General features: G+C 46.7%; 1 protein-coding gene across 1 annotated transcript in view; it reads right to left on the bottom strand.

Moving 5' to 3' along the window:
• Positions 1-10,922: 10,922 nt before the first annotated feature.
• Positions 10,923-22,494, bottom strand: part of LOC119450527 (integrator complex subunit 9) — a 28,414-nt gene continuing 16,842 nt past the window's right edge. The window contains exons 15-19 of the mRNA XM_037714011.2: positions 17,215-17,301; positions 16,789-16,887; positions 13,050-13,160; positions 11,166-11,222; positions 10,923-11,082 (exon numbers count right to left, since the gene is read on the bottom strand). Of these exons, the coding sequence (XP_037569939.1) occupies positions 10,963-11,082; positions 11,166-11,222; positions 13,050-13,160; positions 16,789-16,887; positions 17,215-17,301 (474 nt within the window). The 3' untranslated portion in view covers positions 10,923-10,962. The remainder of the gene's footprint in view (positions 11,083-11,165; positions 11,223-13,049; positions 13,161-16,788; positions 16,888-17,214; positions 17,302-22,494) is intronic.

Raw genomic sequence — 22,494 nt, 5'->3', positions numbered from 1 at the left:
TTGGTCAATTTCAACCGCGACGTTCAAATTGACCAATTGCGGCTCGATGGAACGAAACGCCTCCGTTCCATTTTGGAACGCGTACAAGATGGCGCCCCAGATCACGAACGGCAGGCGCGTTATCAGCATACATATATCATTATTGGCAGAAAAGTATAGCGAGCGCAGAATTTTCAAGAAAGGAAACTCAAGCAAGACATTTGACGATTAAACTCTTAAACAAGTTTGCACCCTTTGGAGCTTATCTCATCCCACAACGATAATCGTCATCTGCCTTGCTTATGTTCCCTTTCTGGAAAACTCCGTGCTTGCTACTTTCCTTTCGAGAATGCTATGTCACGCTGATAACGCGCATGCCGTTCGTGACCTGCAATTCCGGGCAAATGCGGGCAAGATAGATGACTATTATTAGATGCGCGGGCAAGATTAGATGACTAAGCTAAGCCCCAAAAGGTGTACTGTCAGTGCCTCCGAGGAGGCACTGGCACTGTTTAGGGGCAAGATATGCCCCAAAAGGTGTAACCTCTTTACAGAGTGTAAAAATAGCTCTCCACTCTAAAAAAAGTTTACACCCTTTGGGTCCTATCTTGTCCCCAAACAATAATCGTCATCGGCACGGAGTAAGATTATTCCGTGGTCATCGGTCTTGTCCGCATTTCCTTTCTTTAAACGCTGTGAGCCCGGTACTTCCTAGTCACGAAAGGCTTGCGCGTTATCAGCGGACACGGCATTCTCGGCAAGAAAGTAGCGAGCGCTGAGTTTTCAAGAAAGGAAACGCAAGCAAGGCGTTAAAGACGATTATTGTGTGGGGACAAGATACAACCCAAAGGGTGTGAACTTTTTTAGAGTGTACACTCTAAGAACAGTTGCACCCTTTGGGGCGTATTTTTGCCACAGAACAATAATCGTCATCTGACTTGCGTGGCTTTCCTTTCTTTAACGCTGTGCGCCCGGCACTTCTCGGTCACGAACGACAAGAGCCTTATCAGCGTGACACAGCGTTCTCGACAGGAAAGTAGCAAGTGCAGAGTTTTCAAGATACACTCTAAAAACAGTTGCACCCTTTGGGGCGTATTTTTTGCCACAGAACAATAATCTGACTTGCGTGGCTTTCCTTTCTTTAACGCTGTGCGCCCGGCACTTCTCGGTCACGAGCGACAAGAGCCATGGAGGAAGGAAACAAAACAGGAGAGGCCTGACGTCACTTTTTTGAAGCCGGAAGTGCAGCCATGTTGGTGTGCCACCTTCTTTGCGCCTCCAATCAGGGGTTCTGCAGCTCGCCGGAACAGATGGGCGCGAACTTTGAACTTGCATTGTTACGAGCCGCCGGAAGTGTGTGCTGCCGACGCGCGTCAAAACAAAGCTTGCGACACTTCTGTAGCAGGTTTAGTGAAGCAGACGCGCTCCTGTGTTTTTCCGTGGCACGTTGAAGAAGACGACGAAGACCCGCGCTGTGATTGCTTGAGTGTATCTATTGCTGGCCGACACTCACACTCACAGACCCAAAACACAACTTTCAAGCTTACACACCAAACCCCAAAGTCAGCTTTTCTCGCGAACAAAAGGTGCTGCGGGAAACACACTGGCGGAAAAATCTTATCTCACTTTTCAGAGACCGAGAGCAGCAGCGAAGCTTCAGGAGCGCGGTTGTCATGGCAACGTTGACATTTGGGGTACCCATCCCAGTGCTCCTTTGCGAAAAACAGCACGTGACTTCCGCCACACCTTCTCCAATACGCTCGTGCTGGCCACGGCCCCGGGCCTCTCCTGGGGTTTCCTTCCGCCATGACAAGAGCCTTATCATCGTGACACAGCGTTCTCGACAGGAAAGTAGCAAGTGCAGAGTTTTCAAGATACACTCTAAAAACAGTTGCACCCTTTGGGGCGTATTTTTGCCACAGAACAATAATCGTCATCTGACTTGCGTGGCTTTCCTTTCTTTAACGCTGTGCGCCCGGCACTTCTCGGTCACGAGCGACAAGAGCGTTATCAGCGTGACACAGCGTTCTCGACAGGAAAGTAGCAAGTGCAGAGTTTTCAAGATAGGAAACGCAAGCAAGACAGATGACGATTATTGTTCTGTGGCAAAAATACGCCCCAAAGGGTGCAACTGTTCTTAGAGCGTAGGAAACGCAAGACAGATGACGATTATTGTTGTGTGGCAAAAATGCACCCCAAAGGGTGCAACTGTTTTTAGAGTGTAGCAGCGTTTCCCGAAATACGCCTCATTGCAGCGTCTCGCGCGATGCCGTAAGAGAAGCCAGATGGCAGGGGCGTAGCCAGAAATTTTTTTCGGGGGGGGGGGGGGGGGGGGGGGCAAGCTTCTGCTTTCCTCTACGTCACGTGAGCGATAATAAATATCGGTAGTTTAAGCAGACTCCCCCCCCTCCCCCTCGCGTGTGCTTGTGAAGAAATTAAGTAAAAAGTAAAGTAAGCTCAGTAAATACAGTAAGTACGACAAGTACAGTGGGCGTTTGGAGCAACGGTCTCTCATCGCGCCACTGAATGGAACAGTCTTCGAAAACGCATCATTGAGACGACCCGTGCGATCGGAGAAGACATCATGAATTGTTAATTTCCGTTAAGCGTAGATGCCGTCGTCCTCGTCGGGGCGAAGTGCGTTTCACAAATCAAGGACGGCTATAAGCGTGAAAATGTACGTGTGACCAGGCTATACCTACTCCCATAGCAATAGCTTGTTCGCTGCGTCTTTGCGTTAGAAAACTTAAATACGCACAAAAACGCGTAATGATTTTTTTTTCGAAGCTTTCGTCGCCCTGCTCCCTCATACGAGAGGGTTGCATTTCCTGCGGCAAGTGCATGGGCTGCTGTGTCTTCCGCTGTGTGCGAGCGTGCAGCCGTCATTTGCCTTTACGTCAACAGATTCAGAATTGTACAGAATATTTCACCGCACAGCATAGATATGGCATGTGTACGCATTTTAAGTAGGGCGTGCAACTCATTTCTGCTTCACTTACGCAGGTGCAAACAGGAAGCGGCCTTGTACCTCACAGAATCTCGACTGATTGGTGTACTAGTGATGCAGGATGAACTCCAGTCTTGTTCAGTGCATAGTGCACATAATCAATTTCTCAGGACGCGTGAACTCCGACGAGAACTGTCAGCGCCTGCAACAAGAGTTTACTTACGCTGTACTGCGCACAGCAGTAATTCATGCTTGTCGGCTGTCTGTTTCGTGCATTCTGTTGCGAGTCGGTGGAATTTCACTGCTGTCATCAACCCCTTCGTGTGTACATTGCTGGTTTGGGATTCCACAACAAAACAGCAACTACCAGCCTTCCGTAATTGCTGGTTTGGGATTCAACAACACAACAGTAATTACCAGCCTTCCGTAGGGGCGCAATCGCAAACGACACGTTTCTCGCGCAGAAGATCCTGCGCGAGCGCGGCCTAACCGGCACCTGAAGGGAAGCCGCGGAAATGTATACCGGATATTTCGACCACCTGGAGTCTTTAACGTGCACCTAAATCTAAGTAAACGGGCCTCGAGCGTTTTCGCCATCATCTAAAATGCGGCTGCCGCATTTGTTGCGCATTTGTTGCTTCAGAATGCGGCCGCCACATTCTCGCCCAAAACTTCACGAGTGTCAAAGCCTTGACAAACACCGTGACAGTTTTTTCCATATATGCAGACATGATTCGCTGTAAATTACCAATCCAAACGGAAGCGCCCAGGAATGAAATTGTGATAGTAGCACCGGTTTCATGAATTATGTTAGCGCGAAGCGACGAGAACAAAGGGTGGGTAAGTGTGGGGAGGGGGGGTTGAACCCCCCCCCCCCCCCCTTCCTGGCTACGCCCCTGCCAGATGGCTAGGCTTTGCGTGCGCCCTCGGCCGAACCATTGAAGCCCCTGTAGAGACTCGTATCATTTGTGTTTGAATGTTGTTGCTGTTGCTAGTTATTGTTAGGAAAGCTGATTGCCCAATGTTTACAAAACTTTCGTACGAGGATCAGGTCATCCTCACACTAGGCCGTTATATAACTTAATCGAGCTGGCTGGGAGCAGGGAGGTCGGCCTTTCTTATGAATAAGCTCTTTCTTACAAGCTGGCCGCGTGGAATATGTTATGGACTGACTACACGTAACGGGAAAACCGGCTGTGAGAACGTCTCTTCAGAAAGCACTTTTTTTATTTCGGTGTGTGGCCACCATAGTTTTTCAAAATTTCGTGGTGGGGTGGTCCACTCCAGCCAGCTGCCGGGACGCTGGTTGGGTGGTAGTTTCGAAAGTATTGTCTTTCTGAAGATTGCGTTGGCAAGGCACTCCCACAATGAATGTTAGTTTTAATAAAAATGATGGTTCAAAACACAAATGCCAACACCATCCGAGAGCGATGCAAATGCTATGAGCGCGCGTTGTGAACAAAAGATTTTTATGGCCCCAAATGACAGGGAAAATGCGGCGATACGCATGCCTCTCCACTGCCATTGCATATGGCCGCTCATTACCATAATTCGCGCGGCTCGTCGCACCACAAATTATGGCGGAAAATCTCTGCAATGGCGGCCCAGCGCAACGTCCCGCAACGTCAAATTGACGTTTGCGAAACAGCCCTTCCTGTGACACTCCTCACGGGATATTCCTTCAGCCAATGAACAAGCTGACGTGCCGGCTATTTGGAACGCCACCACCTATTCGCAAAATTGCAGATGCGTTGCACGGGCTTCTGCACGCTACCGTCCACTTTCTTTTTAGAGCGCTAAAGTCGCAATATAGGTGCCAAGGACCACAAAAAAGTATTAGTCGATAAAACTTGCAGCTTTACGTCACGTTTCGTCATTCTGACTAAAACGCAAAATTGCATTTTGCAAAACTTCCGTTTCCCGGCACAAATGTCAAAACATGTGACCTCTGGACAGCCAATGAGACAGCCAAGATGGCGGATAATGGCGGCCGTGCAGCCGCCATGCGTGTCCCTCTCGTAGTGTCTCAACCAGTCCTCGACGTCCTCATTCGCTTTGCCTGAGAATGTGCGTGCTTCTCTATGAGGTGTCCAGTAACCGGCTTGCCTCGGGCGAATGCTTTCTGCCGCGATTTCTTCGCGAACGTCGCCTCCGTCCGAATCGCACATGTCGACGTCTCCCGGTGGTAGCCCGGCAGCCCGGCCAACCGTTTGCTGCGTCTAAGGGGTAGTAGAGCTCGGTCGTCCAGTGTGATGTACCCAGCACCTTCCACCAAATTGTAACGGATGGGATGGATTTATTTACAAGAATGATGGATGGTTAGCGTATAGCACAAGGGACAGGACGGTCATCCAAGCCCATCAGGCAGCGGTCAGCTTGGTTTGGTTTGGTTTAATTGGTGCCTATAGAAATGGCAGAACCCACTACGGGGGATTGGCCCCGTAGTGGGCCAGCCCCCTCGCGCACACTTCAACTTCCTCTTCCTTCGGCTGCGCCGTGCAGCGTGACAATATCATTTCGTTGGATTATAATACGGAAGAAAATGCTAGTTGCCTACTTTTATTGGATTCTTAGGAAAAAAAATGTCGCAGTTTCGCCCGAAAGGCGAAGCATCAATTACGATAGCAAATTAGTAGAGAGCTATTCGGAGTAGGGATAGTAGTTTTATTCGGCTGCATAAACTTGGACACATTCGCTTACTAACTGAATTAACAAGCGTGGTGTCAGCGCGCACAAGCAAACAAGAATAGATCACACTGAATGACCGCAGACAACGACTGTCAAAACGCTGGCAGCAAGCGCAGCCGCCGAAGCGGGCGAATTAAGGTTCGTGCGGTCTATCGCTTCAACGGAAACTGAGCGGCGAATGCACAGCGCATACAAAGGTCAGAGCAGTGTGGATATAACAGACGGTGCGGGCGACCGACACAGCCGCGGGCAAAGTACGAGCGCAGTTGTTGGCAGAGTAGAAGCTGCGCCCCCCCCCTCCCTCCGTACCGCGCTGCATGCCTTCCCGCCTTCTTGCTTTCGCGTGGGAGATTGAGTGGCAAGTTCCCCTTACGCCCGGTTGCAAGATACGCCTTTGGTGCTGGAGCACAGCGTCGCCCCGCTTCCTTCCCTCCCATACCAACACGGCCTTTCGCGCGACGGTCACGTTTGCTTTCCGCCGTGCGTTCGCTCTCCGTGATTGCGCGCGTCCCCCGCGCGCTTTCGCTCGCGCATACGGCGCGCGGCGATGATTTTATCGCCCTTGGACTTTATACGGAACCTCACGGCGACGGCAGAAATCCGGCTGAAGTGTCCATATATCGCAATAAAATAAATTTTTGGCGTTACCATTGATAACGACATAGGTGAGGTTTCGTTGTCGCTCAACTCTGCACCGCGCGCATTCGAGTTTCAGTAGTTACGTTACCGCGTAGTGCTGCGCAGGTGTTATGGCACGTACACACTAGCGGCAAAACGCGCGCGGCGCGCCGGCGGCGGCAAAACGCAGCAGCGGCAGGGCGGCCACACCAACCGGCGGCGCGCCGCAAACGCAGCAGCGGCAGGCGGCCACACCAACCGGCGGCGCGCCGCTGCGGCAATCACGTGACAGACTAGACTCCTCTCCCCTTCTCGAACTATCCGGGAGTTCACGCGTGCAGATGATAGTGCGAAACGAGAAACAAGCGGTCGGGCGGGTCCGCATGGCACCAGTTTCCCGCGCGCACGTCACGGACGCGGGCCGCTCTCATTGGTCTCCTTCATCCGCGGCACGCGGCAAACCGCAAAAAATCGGTCCAGGAGCGATCCCTGCCGCGGCAACAAAAAAAGTTGCAGTGACTTAGCTCGGCTATGCCAGGATATACGTAGCGTTAGCAAAGGTTCAGCTGATTATTCTTAAGATTATTCTTAAGATAAGATTATTCTTGAGTCAAGCTTCTCCGTTCTTCTGCGCTGTTGAGCAGCATTTGCGCTCTCCTTCTCCATGGCTATACCACACTGGCAAACGCCAGTCAGAAGCGCAGCAGCTCCAGCGCAGTGTCAGACGGCGACTGCACAGCGAGCGCGCGCCGGCGCCAGTGCGTCTACCACGGCTACGACGTCACTCCTCTGGAATGCGCAGACCGGCGGCGGGAGTCGCGCGAGGAGGAGTGCGCGCGAGGTGCGCTTCCGGTGCGCAAGCCGTGTGACATCACTGATCCTTGCGCATGCGCAGCACGGCTCTTGATGTGCCGCGCGAAACGGGCTTGGCTAGGCCAGTGTAGCTAACGCTACAAAAACCCGTTTCGCGGCTGCTTTCGCGGCGCGCGTCTAGCCGCCGGCGGCCCGCCGCGCGCGTTTTTCCGCTAGTGTCTACGTGGCATTACTGGCTCGCTAAACTCGCACTTGAAATTGCAAGCAGCAGAAAATGTCACGTCCATGTGATGTCGCGGGATGCCCGAAAAGCCGGTGTCGAGGCCGCCGTCGTAGTACGCAACGACCCCGGCAGCACGAGCCCTCAGCAGCATGTCACGCTCATCGGAGCTTAAAATCGAGTCCAGCATCGCGAGCCAATGTGCCGTTTTCAGTGTCGTCAACAAGGTTCATTGCGACGAGCGTCGACGATCATCATGGCTACATGCGGTGTATCATGGCGCACGCTTATATTGCGATAGCAATTATATGGACACTCCAAAGCAGATTTCTGCCGTCGACGTCGCCGTTGGGTTCCATATGACGTCAATGGAGATGAAATCGTCGCCGCGATATAAGTGGTTCTTGAGGGAAAGGGAAAGGTTGGCGCTATCTTCTGCAGCCCTTGAGGGAGCACGGCTCAGCGCCAACGGGGAGGGGTAAGTGGGAGCGAAAGAAGGGATAGAGTGGAGTCGCCACGGCTGGGCGAAGCAAAACCGGCAGGCATAGGCGGCACGTATCAGGCCGAGATGGAAGGCCTTGGTGTGCTGCAGAGTCTGCAGGGGTGTTGTGCCAGGCCGGTCAGGCCCGGGGTGGGGTGGGAAGCCGTGAGGCCTTCCCGCTTGTAGAAATGTCCTTAGAGGCGTGCGGAGAGCCCTGACGAGTCAAGGAACTCCACGACGCCTCGAAGTGCAGAAAGGTGGTGTCGGCCGGGGAAGAGGAGATCTTCCTCCTTGCCAGAGGGGAGGCCCAGGCGGCGGAACTCCTGCAGGAGTGGGCCCCGCTGCTGGAGGTACGCCGGGCAGGCCAGCAGGAGATGTTCGATCGTCTCCGGCTCCCCGCAGGAGCCGAACGCTGTATGTGCGAGTGAAAGGGCGCGAGGGACGCGCTCTTTCACGGGGAGTGAACCCACGGCGGAAAACAAACGCGCGTTCTGCGCCGTGCTTCCTTACGGGCTGCAGAAGTAGGCGTCTCTTTCCTCCTTTAAATCACCATATATGTAGAGCAAACGCGCCTTCTTCCGACGCGCGAAAGGCGGTGAGGGGGGGGGGGAGACGGAAGGGAGGTGACGTTTAGTTGCGGCACGAAGTGCCTATTCATATCAGAGGCTCCGGCAACAGTCTGCAACGCCGCACGCATTTTGTGCGAACGCGGGCAAAACGCCGACGGATGTCCATGGATGTCCTTGGACATGCTGCTGCATGTCCAAGTTTATACAGCTGGTAAAGCTACTATCATTACTCCGTATAGCTCTCTACAAATTTGCTATAGCAATTGATGCTTCGCTTTCAGGTGAAACTGCGACCACTTTTTAAGATGTAAGACGCGCAATCGTCTGCACACTCGCAAAAAGCGCATTTTTTCGACAATTTCCCGTGAAGAAATTGAAATTAGTGCTGTTTAGATGGTATTGGCAAACTGTCAACCCCCCCCCCCCCCCCCTCTCCTGGCAGAGATCCTGGGTGCGCTACTGCACTTTTTTTTCTTCCGCTTTCGCACTGCCGTTACAGTGGCTATCTGCGTCCTGCCGTCGGCTCTGTCTTGGCTGTTTCTGGCCGCGCGTCTGCGTTTTCCGCAAAAAAAGCCGTAGGCCGTCAGCGGGCGGCGTTTTACTCACCGGCGGCACCAGATACCAAGGAGGTTTTAAAAAAGTTCTGGAGTGCAGCTGCCGTCTCAAAAGTGAAGCGGGACCGCCGCCATCTTACCATAGGCAAGCAATAACTTTAGGAAATAGTGGGGAATATACGAAGCGCTTTCTTCCCACTCCGTGCTGTTTTTAGGTGGATAATTTAGCCGTGCAAATATCGTTGGACGTCTTCCTTTCTGTCACTGGTTTCAGAAGAAAGCCTTAAGTTATTTTCAAATTTTATGGCGCATCATGATATTAATACACAGCCAAAGGTAATATTTTAAGCGAAAGGTTCAAGCTTTTAATTTCAAATTAGCCTAGCATTTGCAATAACTGACCAAAAGGACGTGAGCTGCTAGCAGATTTCAGCTGTCACGAGCCTCTTTCAGAGTAGAAGTATAGGCAAACTGTGGCTTCACCTGTGCTGGTAAGAAACTGCGGAGGCTGCCACTCCAGCAATTTTTTTAAACCTCCTTGCCAGATACGGCGGCACAACGTCACTATGAGACCATGACGTCACCATTCCTCGCTCGGGAGGGCGGGCGATTCGAACGGCGCTAGAGGTACGCGGACGCTTCAGACGCAATTTTCTCATAAAATAAGTCTTTTCTTGGCACGAAACAAACGTTTCGAGGTTTCTGTGGTCCTATTTTAACATTCCACGTTGACTTAATATTTTCCTTCAGTGTCCCTTTAAAAGCTCGTGATCTATGGATATGGATGTTTCTATCTTACATTTAGTAAACCATCACAGTTCAAAGAAGATGCTGAATCATTGTGTCGAGGGCTGCAGTTTGTGCGTGTTGCAAAGAGCTGACATACAATTATGGTGATGCTGGAATGGTTATCCCTTTGTTTGCAGTAGTGTTATTTGGCAATTACAGTTTTAATCAAAAGAAATGAGAACAAAAGTGTGACAGCATCTGAGTTGGCCTCTTGTTGCACTTTCATTGTTTCATACAGTATTCTGTGGAGAGAAGTTAACACTTGTTCTCATCCTGATTTCCGCCTTCTAGTGACATGTTCAATGGGCATGACATGATGCACCCATGAATCAGCTGTACTCATGCTCCTAGTGGATTAAACTGCTTTGACGAAAGCTGTACATCTTCCACGTGTCCAACTGTAGTGCAGGCATTGTCTCGACATATTTGCACATCGCAAGATTTCAGAGCAGCTGAGCCAGACTGAACACAACACACTCAGTTCAACAGAACCACAGTTTATACTGCTTCGCTACCATGTCAAAACCCACAGTACAAAGCTGACATAACAATAAAGGAAACAAGACAATGACAACTTTTGATAACAGCATACAATAAAATTGGCATGTTCATTTCACATGCCGAAGAAATATAAAACAACTCTCCACAAATTTAACAAACCTTCTGTTAAAATTTCTGTGCTTATTATACTAAGGAAAATATGTCTATTCACCAGTTGCAAGTCACCTACTCACCAGTGGCGAGTCATCTAGTCACCAGTGCAAGCTACCAGGCCAGCAATAAAGCTTTACATTTAGCTGCCTGAAAACTTCCACAGACAAGGCATGCTAAAAAGCATGTTGCATTTTCATTTCAATCTTGCTGAGGTAGGCGTTACAGCATTCTTCCAACAAAATGTACAAAAATCAAGTACTATAAAAACAGTGAGTAACCATTTTCTTTTCGTACTTAACTTCATCGTGGTTCAATTTTTGAAACAAACTGCTGTGGCTACCGCAAATGACTAGGCTTCTTGCATGCTTACAGAAAAATGCTTGTGCTAATGTGAGAGCTATTAGAAATGGAACATCGGAGTGCATTTAACAAGAGATTTTATGTAGTTCTGGGTGCAGCTCTTTTATTGAAAAGCCCCACAGTGATAGCTAATACCATCGAAGATTTAACATAACTGTGCGATACCTAGAAAGCAATATCCTTTCTAGGCTCAGTCAACACTATGAACCCCAAATTTCTGCAATAATTAGCTTAAAACGGACTCACAGAATAAAGCAATCCCTAACCTTTATTGTTTCTTTCACACGCTTTTAAAACTTGTTGAGACATTGCAGCAAGAGGTCTCTGAGCTGCGTTCGAACAGCATAATCGCCTTCGCAAAATACATGCGTAGAGTGCTCGTCCACTTGGATGATTGTGTCTTCATTTGGCTAAACAAAGGAAAAAGAAAATCAGGATAGCAATTCAGCCGATCAAGTGCAATTGCATCATAACTGCAAAATACTCTACTTACCAAATGAACAATCATCCCGGATGCAGTGTTCTCCACCTTAACATCAGTAAATCCGGCCTGGGCAGTTAGAAAAAATTATATAATATATATATAAGTATAGTATAGGGATCTACACCACTACAAGATGGGAAAGTGTAGAGATCTACACTGCTACAAGATGGGCATGCAAACATACACAATATGAAAGCCCTGACATGGCAACTGCGTCTGTGTGAAGAATGAAATGAAATATGAGGTGTGTTCAAAAAGAAACCGAACTTTTGAAATAGCACGCCAACTGGCAGAGGGAGCGCGCTGCGGCTACTGAGCGGATGTAACGGCAGGTTTAGATAACAAAGTGCCATTTGCCACATTTCGCTCTGACTGTTAGTTGGCGAGATCCAGCCACTGAAGCTGTCATTTGGATTAGTGCCAAAGTGACAATTGAAGAGCTTGAAGAACAACGTGTGTTTGTGAAATTTTGCTACAAACTTAGCGAAACTTTCATAGAGACATTTAGGGCTTTATGAGTACGCTATTGAAACGAAGGTGCAATCGCCGCAATGTGTGAGCAAAAGGTATCCTTGTCGAAAAAAGCATGCATGAGTGGATTAAAGATCAAGGTGATGTTGGCTGTTTTTTTTTTTTTTTGCTGCAAAGGCATTGTCCATCAGGAATTTGTACGTGTTCAGATTGTAAACAAGGAAGTCTGCCAGGGAATTCTAGCGCATTTGAGGAATGCTGCGTGCAGTAAGAGGCCCGAATTGTGGGTATACCAGACTTTGGTGCTGCATGATGAGAATGCGCCGGCTCACGCGTCGCTCCTTGTGTGATAGCTATGTAGCAAAACATCACACTCCCGTTGTGCCCCATCCACCGCATTCTCAGGATCTAGCCCCAGCAGGCTTTTTTTCTGTTTTACAAACTTAAAACCACATTGAAAGGACGTCGTTTCCACACCATACAGGAGATTCAGGACAATGCGATACGAGTCCTGCATGCCATCCCTGAAAGTGTGTTGCAGGAGGCTTTCCATAAATAGGAACAAATGATGGGAACAGTGTATTGCCAGTAGAGGTCCCTACTTTGAGGGGGACAGTGCTTACAATCTCATACAATAAGCAAAAAAGATGCTATATCAAAAGTTCTGTTTCTTTTTGAACACACCTCGTATTTGGTTTCTTGCAAAGAAAAAACGATCATGGCAAGTGCTGCCATGTTGCTCTGAAGTTGCAGCTATGATGGGAAGGAAATCTGTACAAAGTTCACTTTTCACACAAATGCTGTTTCACAATATTTCCACTAGGCCAGTACAGACATGCACTTATTGCGCACTGTGTAATGCACGCTGAGATACTACAAGAAATTTATGCCTGGTGAAATTTTAGTTGCAGCCAGTATGACAAATTCTGCTCTTGTAAGCCCAATATCCCAGAGGTGCAGCTTTCGTGCTTAGTCAGCATAAATTGAAATGTAACAGGCCAGAATCAGTGAGGCTGGGTCTTCGCACTTCCATTTTCATTTGATGCTCATGGAATTGATGTGTGTAATTCAGGCCACAACACAGGGTCTTCAAACTAGAACACGTTCAGAAACCAGATGTGTTGTGGCTGCACACTGCACTCTAAAATACTCACATAACATGGGTTTAAATTTTTATCCTGTTTGCATTTCAATTTACTGCTGCTGATGCACTTTTTCCAATAGGATGTAGACCACTCTGTGTGAGACCACAGCCGATTTCTCGCTTTCTTTTGCGTTGTAGAGCTGGGAACACAAGGGGCCCACTACAAGTTTGAGAGTCTAGTTTCATTCATGCCCAACTGGGTAGTATGTTTTCGAGAAAACCTGCACCTGCAGTGCAATGCCCCTAAACTGCATCGCTGTGCTGAAGAAATATCATACCTTCTCTAACTTCCGCGCAAATTCTGTGACATCCAGGCTTCCCCAGGTGTAGATCTTTGGGGGTGTCTGGCCGTTCCACTTCTTGCTTCCACTTGGTTCTTTCTGTAGTGGCTGCAAAACGTTACCTCCGTCATAACCATTGCATATGACTGCTAAGTCACATGGCCACTGCTAGGCTGCCATTGTACACTAATGACTAAATGCACAAGCTAAAGCCATCAACCAAACACATCTGTGACTATTACACAGCCAACATACACAAAATAATGCTGAAATATAATTACCCCCTCCCAGCCTTTCTGCTTCGTCCAGGACAGTGAACAAGGACTGGTTGCTCTTTAAGCGCACATTATTATTGCTAGTTGATTAACATATGTCACTCATTTACATTTGTGGTGACGCTGATAAGCTGTGGTTGTCTAACTACCTCATTGTTCTCATCAATGTAGGGGAATTGCTGAACTACCTCTGCAATCAACCACACAACTGATCCCATTATTATGTGCCATACACACAAACATACACCCACACACACATATTTTTATAGACAGTATAGTGTCTTGTATAATGCTTCTGCATAATTTCCTTGATTACAGCCTAGGTGCCATGTGATGGTTGCTTTTCATGCATTTATTCTGTTATTTTTTGCAAAATTTTTCACATCTATGACCATTGTTCTTCATGATGACTGTCCTCCTCCCCTCATGTAATACTATCCCACCAAAGGCCCTTAAGAGGAGACATGGGTTCTGTGAAAAACATTTTTTAAAATATTTACTCTAAACACCTGAAAATTCAGCAAATATTCAATCTTGTGTGCTGGTTGCAAGTATGCAATTAGCTTTTTTTTTCTATGTTAAGGGGAGACGCGGGTCAAAAAACGTCAATTTTCATTAAAAAAAATAGGTTTTGTGTTTTTAGTTGTTTCAGCAACATTGATCTCTCCTATTTCACATATGAAGAAATCAGAGCCAGAAATGATCGGGAAAAGTATAATAAACTCGATTAAAGCCCTCGAGGTGCCAAGAAAAGGCAGAGATATGACATATTTTCAAGCGCGCGATGCGTCAAACCGCGGTTTCACACGCCATTGGGCTCGTGCAAGGTGGAAGGCCAAAGCTTTTTCTCTCCAAGGTTAGCTTTACCACATCACAATCTCCCTGGGAAGTAATAATAATAATTAACAGAAGTAAACAACTTTTAAAACTTTCAATCGCATTTTTCTCAACTTCATATTTTGGGCAAAAGAAGGCGTTTGTGCACAACATTTTATGTACTTATTGTGGTCCAATTAAGACCAAACTTAATGGGCGTAATTTTTAGGATATGTAGAATGCACTTATCTGGGATTTAATGCAATCACTTTATTTTTTTAAGGATGAAAATTTTTAATGTACTCGGGCACCAGCCACTGAATATGCAGCACCAGATACGAAATTCTCTTAAAATGTTGCCTGTAAAGGGAATCACATTATCTTGCTTATTAGCACTCAATGGAGTGTTAGGGACAAGAAAAATAATTTTGCACTGCTCTATCATGCTAACTGCTAAGTCCAGCAGCTGCACAAACATGCACTGCTTCTCACTTATGCATGGTACTTAGGACATGAAAGCATCGAGATACGTATCTTAAAACTAAAAGTAGATTTCGAATGAAGAGATCAAGATCTATAAGTGGTAAAATTTTCATTCACCCAGCATCATTATTTAAAAGGAAATGTTTCTGAGGAGCATCTCCCCTTAAATCATTAAAAAGTAAAAAAAAACTTAAGTTATAAATTTACCGGTTGAATTGCAAAAAATGTATATGCAGCAAGAAAGCTAAAATTAAGCAGGTATGTTTCTGAATGCCTAACGAGTGCAACTTCGCATTTCAATGTATTTATCTACATATTAGAAGAACATTTAAAAATTTTGCCATGTCCTAAAACCCTACATAATAGTGGTTCTGCACTCTAAGCCTCTCTAACGTTCAGAAAAAAAAGAGAGAGAGAGAGAAAGAGGGACAATTATATCAGTAGCAGAGAGCCTGTGCTGCTCTCAAAATTTGCAACTTGCAAAAATAATTTTTTTGAGACAAACGTGATAAACTAATAAGGGTGCGAAAATATACATTTCAAGATAAACAGTTACAGGGCTTCCTTCTGAAGCACCATTGAAGGATCGTTTTTGACAGGAAAGCAAACCGGAAAGATGCTCTTTTAAATGAGACCGAGATGACCTGGCTCCAGTAAGTGGTTTTGGAATGGCAAATGGCACAAAATTGGCAATTTTCAGTGCTTTCATACGCGGAACTGAGAATTTCAAAGTATAAATACAGTGCTCTTTTCTTTAACGACATGTCATTTCAAGCCAGTTTGCTGCCAGCAGGTGCACCATGATATGTACATAAGAAAATAACACAAATCAAAAAGTTTTATTTTATTTTAGATCTTTTTGTTTGCGAGACGAGACCCATGACCTAAAGTGGCCCTGAACCAAATTTCTTTAAGCCTCAAAAACGCCTTTTAACAAGTGTGGTGCCTCCCAGGAATATATTATTGAAATTATTTTTCAAAAAGACCTGGTACGAGCATAGATACTATGAGTGCAATATTTACCCTTCTCGTTCCCTTTCAACATCCTTCATAATGGCAGAGCAGGGCGGTTACGTAACCTGGCTTCAATATTGAGACTTTCCGCGCAAATTGATGGGCACTGTTGGCAACACATACTTCCGGTCACCTGCTTCCTACTGTGCATGGCTAAAGTGTATTAGAATTTAGCGAAGCTGTGCAACCGTGAGACCTAAGGTGTCGGTGTAATTTCTGTTCATTGTTTGGGTCCTCCGATCCATGGTCTGTAAAATTGGCTGTGCGGGGGCCTGTTTTCGATTGCCTGCGTACATTGATAGTGCGCATAACTGGTCACCGATGGATCCCGCTTCATCAGATTGTGCATTTCGCACCGAAGATGCTCAAAGCTGCCAGCAACAACCTCACCTCAAAATGAATTAGTAAGTGGAGATAACTTGAGAAGGGTCCCTGCCAGTGACCCCGGGAAACAGAGGTCACGTTTGGTACCTTTCACTGAAATTTGGCAACTGCCGCTGCATGAGAATGGTGGCGAAGCAGCAACAGACGATCCTTAGCTTCAACAACCTTTTCTGTCGACAGGGAAGGTGCTAGACAGACAGCACCACTCAATAAGAAGAGCACCTCCCAGGCATGTGCCTTCACTGGATGCGCGAGTAATAAGAGCCTGCCCTGGCCGTCAGCGAGAAGAGAGAGGTGACGAAGCCTCCGTAGGAGATCGAGCGAGGCATCAGATCGCCCGGATGCAAGCCATTCATAGCGAAATTTAAACCAAGTTCTTGCTCACTTCAGCCCTTCTTGATTGATGTTGCTAATCGGCCAATAGCAGCAGTCCGACATATGAGAACACCAGACAGTGCCCACTTCGAAACAGGTGAGAAGAAGGCCCCTGTTTGAAAAGAGGGTGTTTGAGAAAAAAGTTACTTTGTGCTCCGCTTGTGAACTTCACGCGCTGTGCACGACTGCAAAATTTGGCTGAAATGTTTACAGCTGGGTATGCTATCTGCGGAATGTGTTTTCTCACCAATCCCGGTGGGCGGTTCAGAGCCCCTTTAGGGTAAATAAATAAGTGATGATGATGATAACAAGAGACATATAAAAGCAGAACAGATCAGCAGGCGGAATCACATTATCTCACAACTTCTAAATGAGCAAGGGCAGCTTACCTTGAGCATGCAGCGGTTGTTGTTGACGTGAAGTGCACCAGTAATAGTTGCAATGCCCAGCCCACACTTCACTTCCACAGGTACTACGGACTCAGCCAGCTGGAAGAGTAATGTCACACAGTCTCTTATATGGGGTTTAGTACTTTGCAAGCAAACCAATGACAGAAAAAAGAATTTAAACATCATGCATCAAGTCAAAGAAAGCGTAACTACCCCACTAGTCTATAGAATTCACCTCTTTGGTCATTCACATTCGTTCAGGTTACGTGGCAACAGAAACACAAATTTGATTGCCTGAATCTGTTAAATAATTGAAATGCACACACACTGAAATGCACACAGGTACAAATATGTATGTGCAGAAAACAATAATAAGTTTAAATCATCCATTAAACACGACCTAGTTAAAAAATAAATTCAGACTACCTCGGAAGTCATTTCAATTCGCTGGTACCTCCGCTGAACTGGAATGTGAACAATGCTGCCACGTGTGTAGGTCTGTACTTCACATTCCTGCATAAACCAAAAACAAGAGAAAGAAATTAAGGTTGCACGAAATCGACAACAGACCATATTTTGCAGCCACCTGTTACAGACGGTATGAAATCCACTGGCTAGGCCAAAAACTGAGGCACAGGTACATTGGCCCTCAGAAAATGCAACATTCACAGCATTCACGCTGACTGGTACTGTACTGATCATGCTGTGCGATGCCTTCTCTATTTCAGGCTGATGATCAGAAGACTAATACATGCATGATTGTCATTGATGACTACGAGAGAGTAAAGTAGGCATGGCAATTATGAAAATGAGCCAAGAAACAATCTTAACTCAAGAAAGAACAGGCTGATGACAGTGTTGTAAGAAGGAAAAGCAACCAGTAACTTCCCAGCTGATACCATCAGTTGTCTGTTTAGTAGCCTTACAATTCAGAAAAAGCAAAAAGAGTGGCACACTGCCATTCAGAACCTCCAAATTGGCAAATTAATGGCATTACCCTCAAGAACAATTTTTTCTGCATCACAGTGACAACTTCATGATGTGCCTCTGCTTTTTGTAGATGACAAAAAACAAACCCTCGAATTTAGAGTCGATGACTGTGCTTCCCGCTATCTTAGTAACTATGCTTGTTTTTCAGGGCACAAGTTCGCCAAATATAAAAAGTTAGATTCCTAGCTCACACTCTTGGCAGTATTTGTCTCTCTTCACCATCACTACAATGTTACAATGCAAAATAAAGAGAGCCTACATGCATAGGCGCGTGCAGGGCTTTCCATTATTGAAAGGAATCTTTATGAAATATGCTAGTTTCCTATGACTAGCGACAATGCTTCCTTTTAAAATGCCTTTTTATTTTCAAACTAGCTCCTTCAACAATGAACTTCAAAATTTTACTTTCGCAAAGAAAACTTCCCAACCATTTTTTCCCTTTTTTTCATTTAAATGCTCATAGTTTGCTCAACAAAGCTGATGAATAGTCCGATTAATGCATGGTTTAAAAATATAGATTTCGATATTTTAGCTTTCATGGAGAAATGGTTCAGTAATAATTCCAATGTACTTGTTCTTGTGAATTATACTCCATTATGAGTATTTCTGTGCCGTAGGCGAGGAGGTGGTATACGAATGTACATAGAAAACAAAATACCCCATCGTCCAATACAAGAACATTGTACCTGGTACAAGGACTTTAAAGCAGTGACAATATTTTGCCGTGGTATTGTTGTCATTGTTGTTTACCATACTTCTGCAGATTGAGTTCAAAACTTGACTGCCCTTCTTGAGCAAATTTTCATTTATGTGTTCTCATCTAATTAGAAAGCTACACTCATTGGTGACATAAATATGAATTTGTTGTTCACTCAAGCCATCACTTCTGATATACTTGACATACCTCCAGTCACCTGTCATTGATTCAAAAGCAAGATAACAGTTCCTCGAGAACAGCAGCACTTTACAAAAGAATCTGAGAAAAGAAAATGCATGTTAATTTTGTCAAGGCAAAAGATCCAGAGCTTTTCACGAGTACAAAAAGGTGCGAAATAAGTTGGGAGCTGATATCAAACTACCTCGTAATCAGTTTTACCTAAACAGGTTCCCTTAGGAAAGCTTCGAAGACACCTGGGCCACAGTAAATGAACTGCTGGACACCGAAAGAAAGACAGTACCACCGTCGCTCAATTTGACAGCATTGACCAAACAGTGAAGGAATTATCAAATGAGTTTAATTTTTGACATCTGGAGAAACAGACAGTAATATCTTATCTAATGTCCACCAATGCAAGCTCAATTTGCTTAGCTCCTTGAAGCAAATTCGAAATAATTAAGAGTGATCTTTTTCCCCTCCGCAATAACAGTGTCCCTGAAGTCGACGGCATTGCCATTAGGGCTCTTAAAGGGCAACTGCGGCGATTTTTCGATGTCAACGGATGTCGATGAAATTCGCTGGATATGTTCCTCTGAACACTTCAGTCATGTCCTACAAGAAGCAGGCTTGAGAGTTGCGCAGGTTTTTTACAATTGAATTTAATTAATTGCCTCGAACACCCTACCTTACCTCCTCCTCAGTTACAGGCCACATTGTGTATGACGTCAGCAGTGTACCACGCAGAGCATGCCGGGATCACGCAGACGACAGCAACGAGAGCCCCACCGTGGACGAGAGCGCGCAGGAGCCGACGATCGTGAGCTAGTGCTTGGCGTGAGATGTTGCTGCTGCGAGAAGTTGCATTCCCTGTAGATGGGCAAGTAATGGAGGGCGGCAAGCGGTGTTGCGTTGTTGGCTGCACGAATTTCAGCCTTCGCCATCCGCAAACACAGTTTGAGCTGATGGCGATCGCATTCAGCCGAGGTTAAGCCTATCACAGTGGCCGAGTTCGTGCGTATGCTGCTGGCGAACCTGAGCGACTGATATGAAGCTAATTAAGCCATTAGGATGAAGAAAGCTGCTTCTGTAGTTCAGTTTTTGACCATAGGATTTGAAACACACAAAAAGCTAGAAGCGACGACACGATGCACAATCAACATCAGTATACGTTGCCGTTCTCGAATGCGGCCAGTCGCACTGGCCGGCGATTCCCTAAATGAAATGTGACTACGGACATTCATGGGTGTATTTTTACCCACTGTTATGCTGACTCATTATTTAGCTTACGAGGTGCACTGTCTGCCTCATATCCCAAATGGGCAGCAAGCGGAGGCCCCTTCGATACAGCATGCGTAAACAACCGTCTCGTTCAGCTGCCAATGATGTCGTACTTCACGGCATCGGCGTTTCTGCGAGAAAACTATGCGTTCTCTAAATGAACGATCATATGCGCAATGTCCTATTCTATGTCTACTTTACAGAACACTAATTGTGTGCATGGCGAGAATACGAAGAATGGTAAGCACACAACGCTCCCCTATACTACAGGTCTCCCGCTCGCTGTTTTCGAAGGTGTGTGGTCGCTCATATCAGCGCGACCCAGAGTGATGTAACGGTGCTTACATGCACAAAATCTGCGTGTTTTGTTATCTTCTGACATTAATTGATGTCACCGATGAGCGGCTATCTCAAGCAAACGACAAGTGGTCGCTGTACCAGCCGATGTAAACAAATGCACCGGTCGGTGCTTTGGACTGTCAGCAGCGTTCTTGCGGGATACAAATACGGAAAGTCGTGCTCCACATTAAGCATGCTGAAGCGGTTCCCTGAGAAGGGGTAAAACACGTAACATAGCAAGCAGAACGTATAACAATCAGTGGTTAGGGCTACCCTTCATGTTGCAGCGCGATATGTTGCGCATGGGCGCTGGCTCTAGTGGTGGCGGGTCGAATGCGGACGACGATTCGTGGCTACTGAATTCGTCTGAATCATAACTGTCACTGTTTGACAGATCCGAATGGGTGGTGCATCTTACAATGTCACCCGAAGGTCCAGCGCGGTCACGAATAAGCTGAGCGTCTGCTCTTTGCCGGTTTCGTTTGCCCTGCGGGCGAGACCGGCAACCTTCCCCGCTGGGTGTACACTTGTAACGTCACACGCAGAGGTTCGCTCGGCTGCTTGGTGAGGTTTCGGTTTCGTTTTTACGCTTTTTTGCTTATTTAAAATTATTTTCGATCATTTTCCCACGGGAGGGAGGGGGGCAGCTTTTACTCTGCCAGCAACTGCGTACTTTACACGGCCGCGCGTGCCGTATCTTGAAAGCAATCTGCAGACGGCTCATACCTTTGTCCGTGCTGTGTTCTCGCCGCTCTGTTTGCGTTGAAGCAATAGACAGCACGAAGGTCACTTCGCCCGCTGCTGCTGTTACCGAGTGTGATGTGCTCATGTTTGCTTGTGCACGCTCACACCATGCTTCCAAGTTTCCAAATATGCATCCAATAACGTTTCCAAATTTATAGGGGCGAAAAAACTATATCCTTACTACGAAAAGCTGTCTACTAATCGATGCTTTGCCTTTAGGGCGCAACTGCGACCTTTTATTCCAAATCTGCCATTAGCCCTTCGTGGTTGATCAAAATGGCTGAGGCCTCGCCCATATGGGCAGGAACACAGACTAGAATAGTTTTGGGCTATATCAGCCCTGGAGACAGAAACGCCCGCCCGCTGCAGTGTGCGCCTCCCTAATATCTAGTTCACTCGCGGCGACCTCAGTCTACTTTTCCTTGTTTTGCGCCTCAGCTTGGGAGCACCGTGCCACTCTGTCTACTCTACCATATTCTAGTACACTCTAAACACAGCCGCCCTGGTCATTCCTACAGCAGGGACAACAGCAGGGAGTGGCCGCGCGCGCACTGGCTGCTTGCCGGAAGTGCCGGAAAGTCCACTTTTATGAGCACTAAAATTACGAGACAATGTGTGGGAGGAGCCGTCGCGCGGGGTGCAGAATGTGAATGACTGCACTCTTTTACGGAGAACGAATCCGCTCTCTGCTTGCGGCCACTGCCGCAGCACACATGCCGAAGCCGTTCTGGCAATATCATGGCGCAATTTTGGTCAATTTTCTGTGTTTGATGCAGTTTGGCACAGGAATTTGCGTTGGTATCAAAATGGCGCAATTGGCACGAGTCCCACCCCTGCATATACTATCTATATCTATGAAGCTGTTTGCCCAGTCTTCACACCACTAGTGTGAAGCTGCCCCTAATTTTTATGGTCGTGATTAACAATATATATATCTGCTTGCTGATTCATAGCCAGCAGAAACAAGCACTTCGAGCGGTAAAACTCCCCTTCTAGGAGAATTTCCAGATACATACAGTGGACTCCGCTTAACAGAAAGATGTGTTCTGTTTATCCGAAGTTTCATTTAAGCAAAGGACACAAAAATCACCAACAATCACTTTACTCTAAAAGTGTTCAAGTGTTTCGATATTACTGTGGTAAAAAATAGACTTTGCTGCCCTGTGCTTCTAATATTGTAGGGTCTCTTGTGCAAGGTTGTGCTCATGTGTGAAATTATTCCCAATTCTTCTCCACAGTTGTCGCATTCAAAATAGTGATGCAGACTTGCAGCTGCATGTCTTGCTGTCTCGTCTGAAACAATAATGTGCACTGGAAACGTAATATCCATGTTTTCGTCAATAGAATCATGGTCTTCGTCACAAACTTCACAAATGATATTTTCAACTGTCTTCCTCAGAGCTGGTAACGAAGGCGTCATCTGAGGTCTCTCATTCCTGGCATTGTGAACGAAGCAGCAGTGGCAGCCTGACTACAAG

Source organism: Dermacentor silvarum, chromosome 4 (assembly GCF_013339745.2).
Source record: "Dermacentor silvarum isolate Dsil-2018 chromosome 4, BIME_Dsil_1.4, whole genome shotgun sequence".
Classification (NCBI taxonomy): Eukaryota; Metazoa; Arthropoda; class Arachnida; order Ixodida; family Ixodidae; genus Dermacentor; species Dermacentor silvarum.
This window is presented reverse-complemented; position numbering and strand designations above follow the sequence as displayed.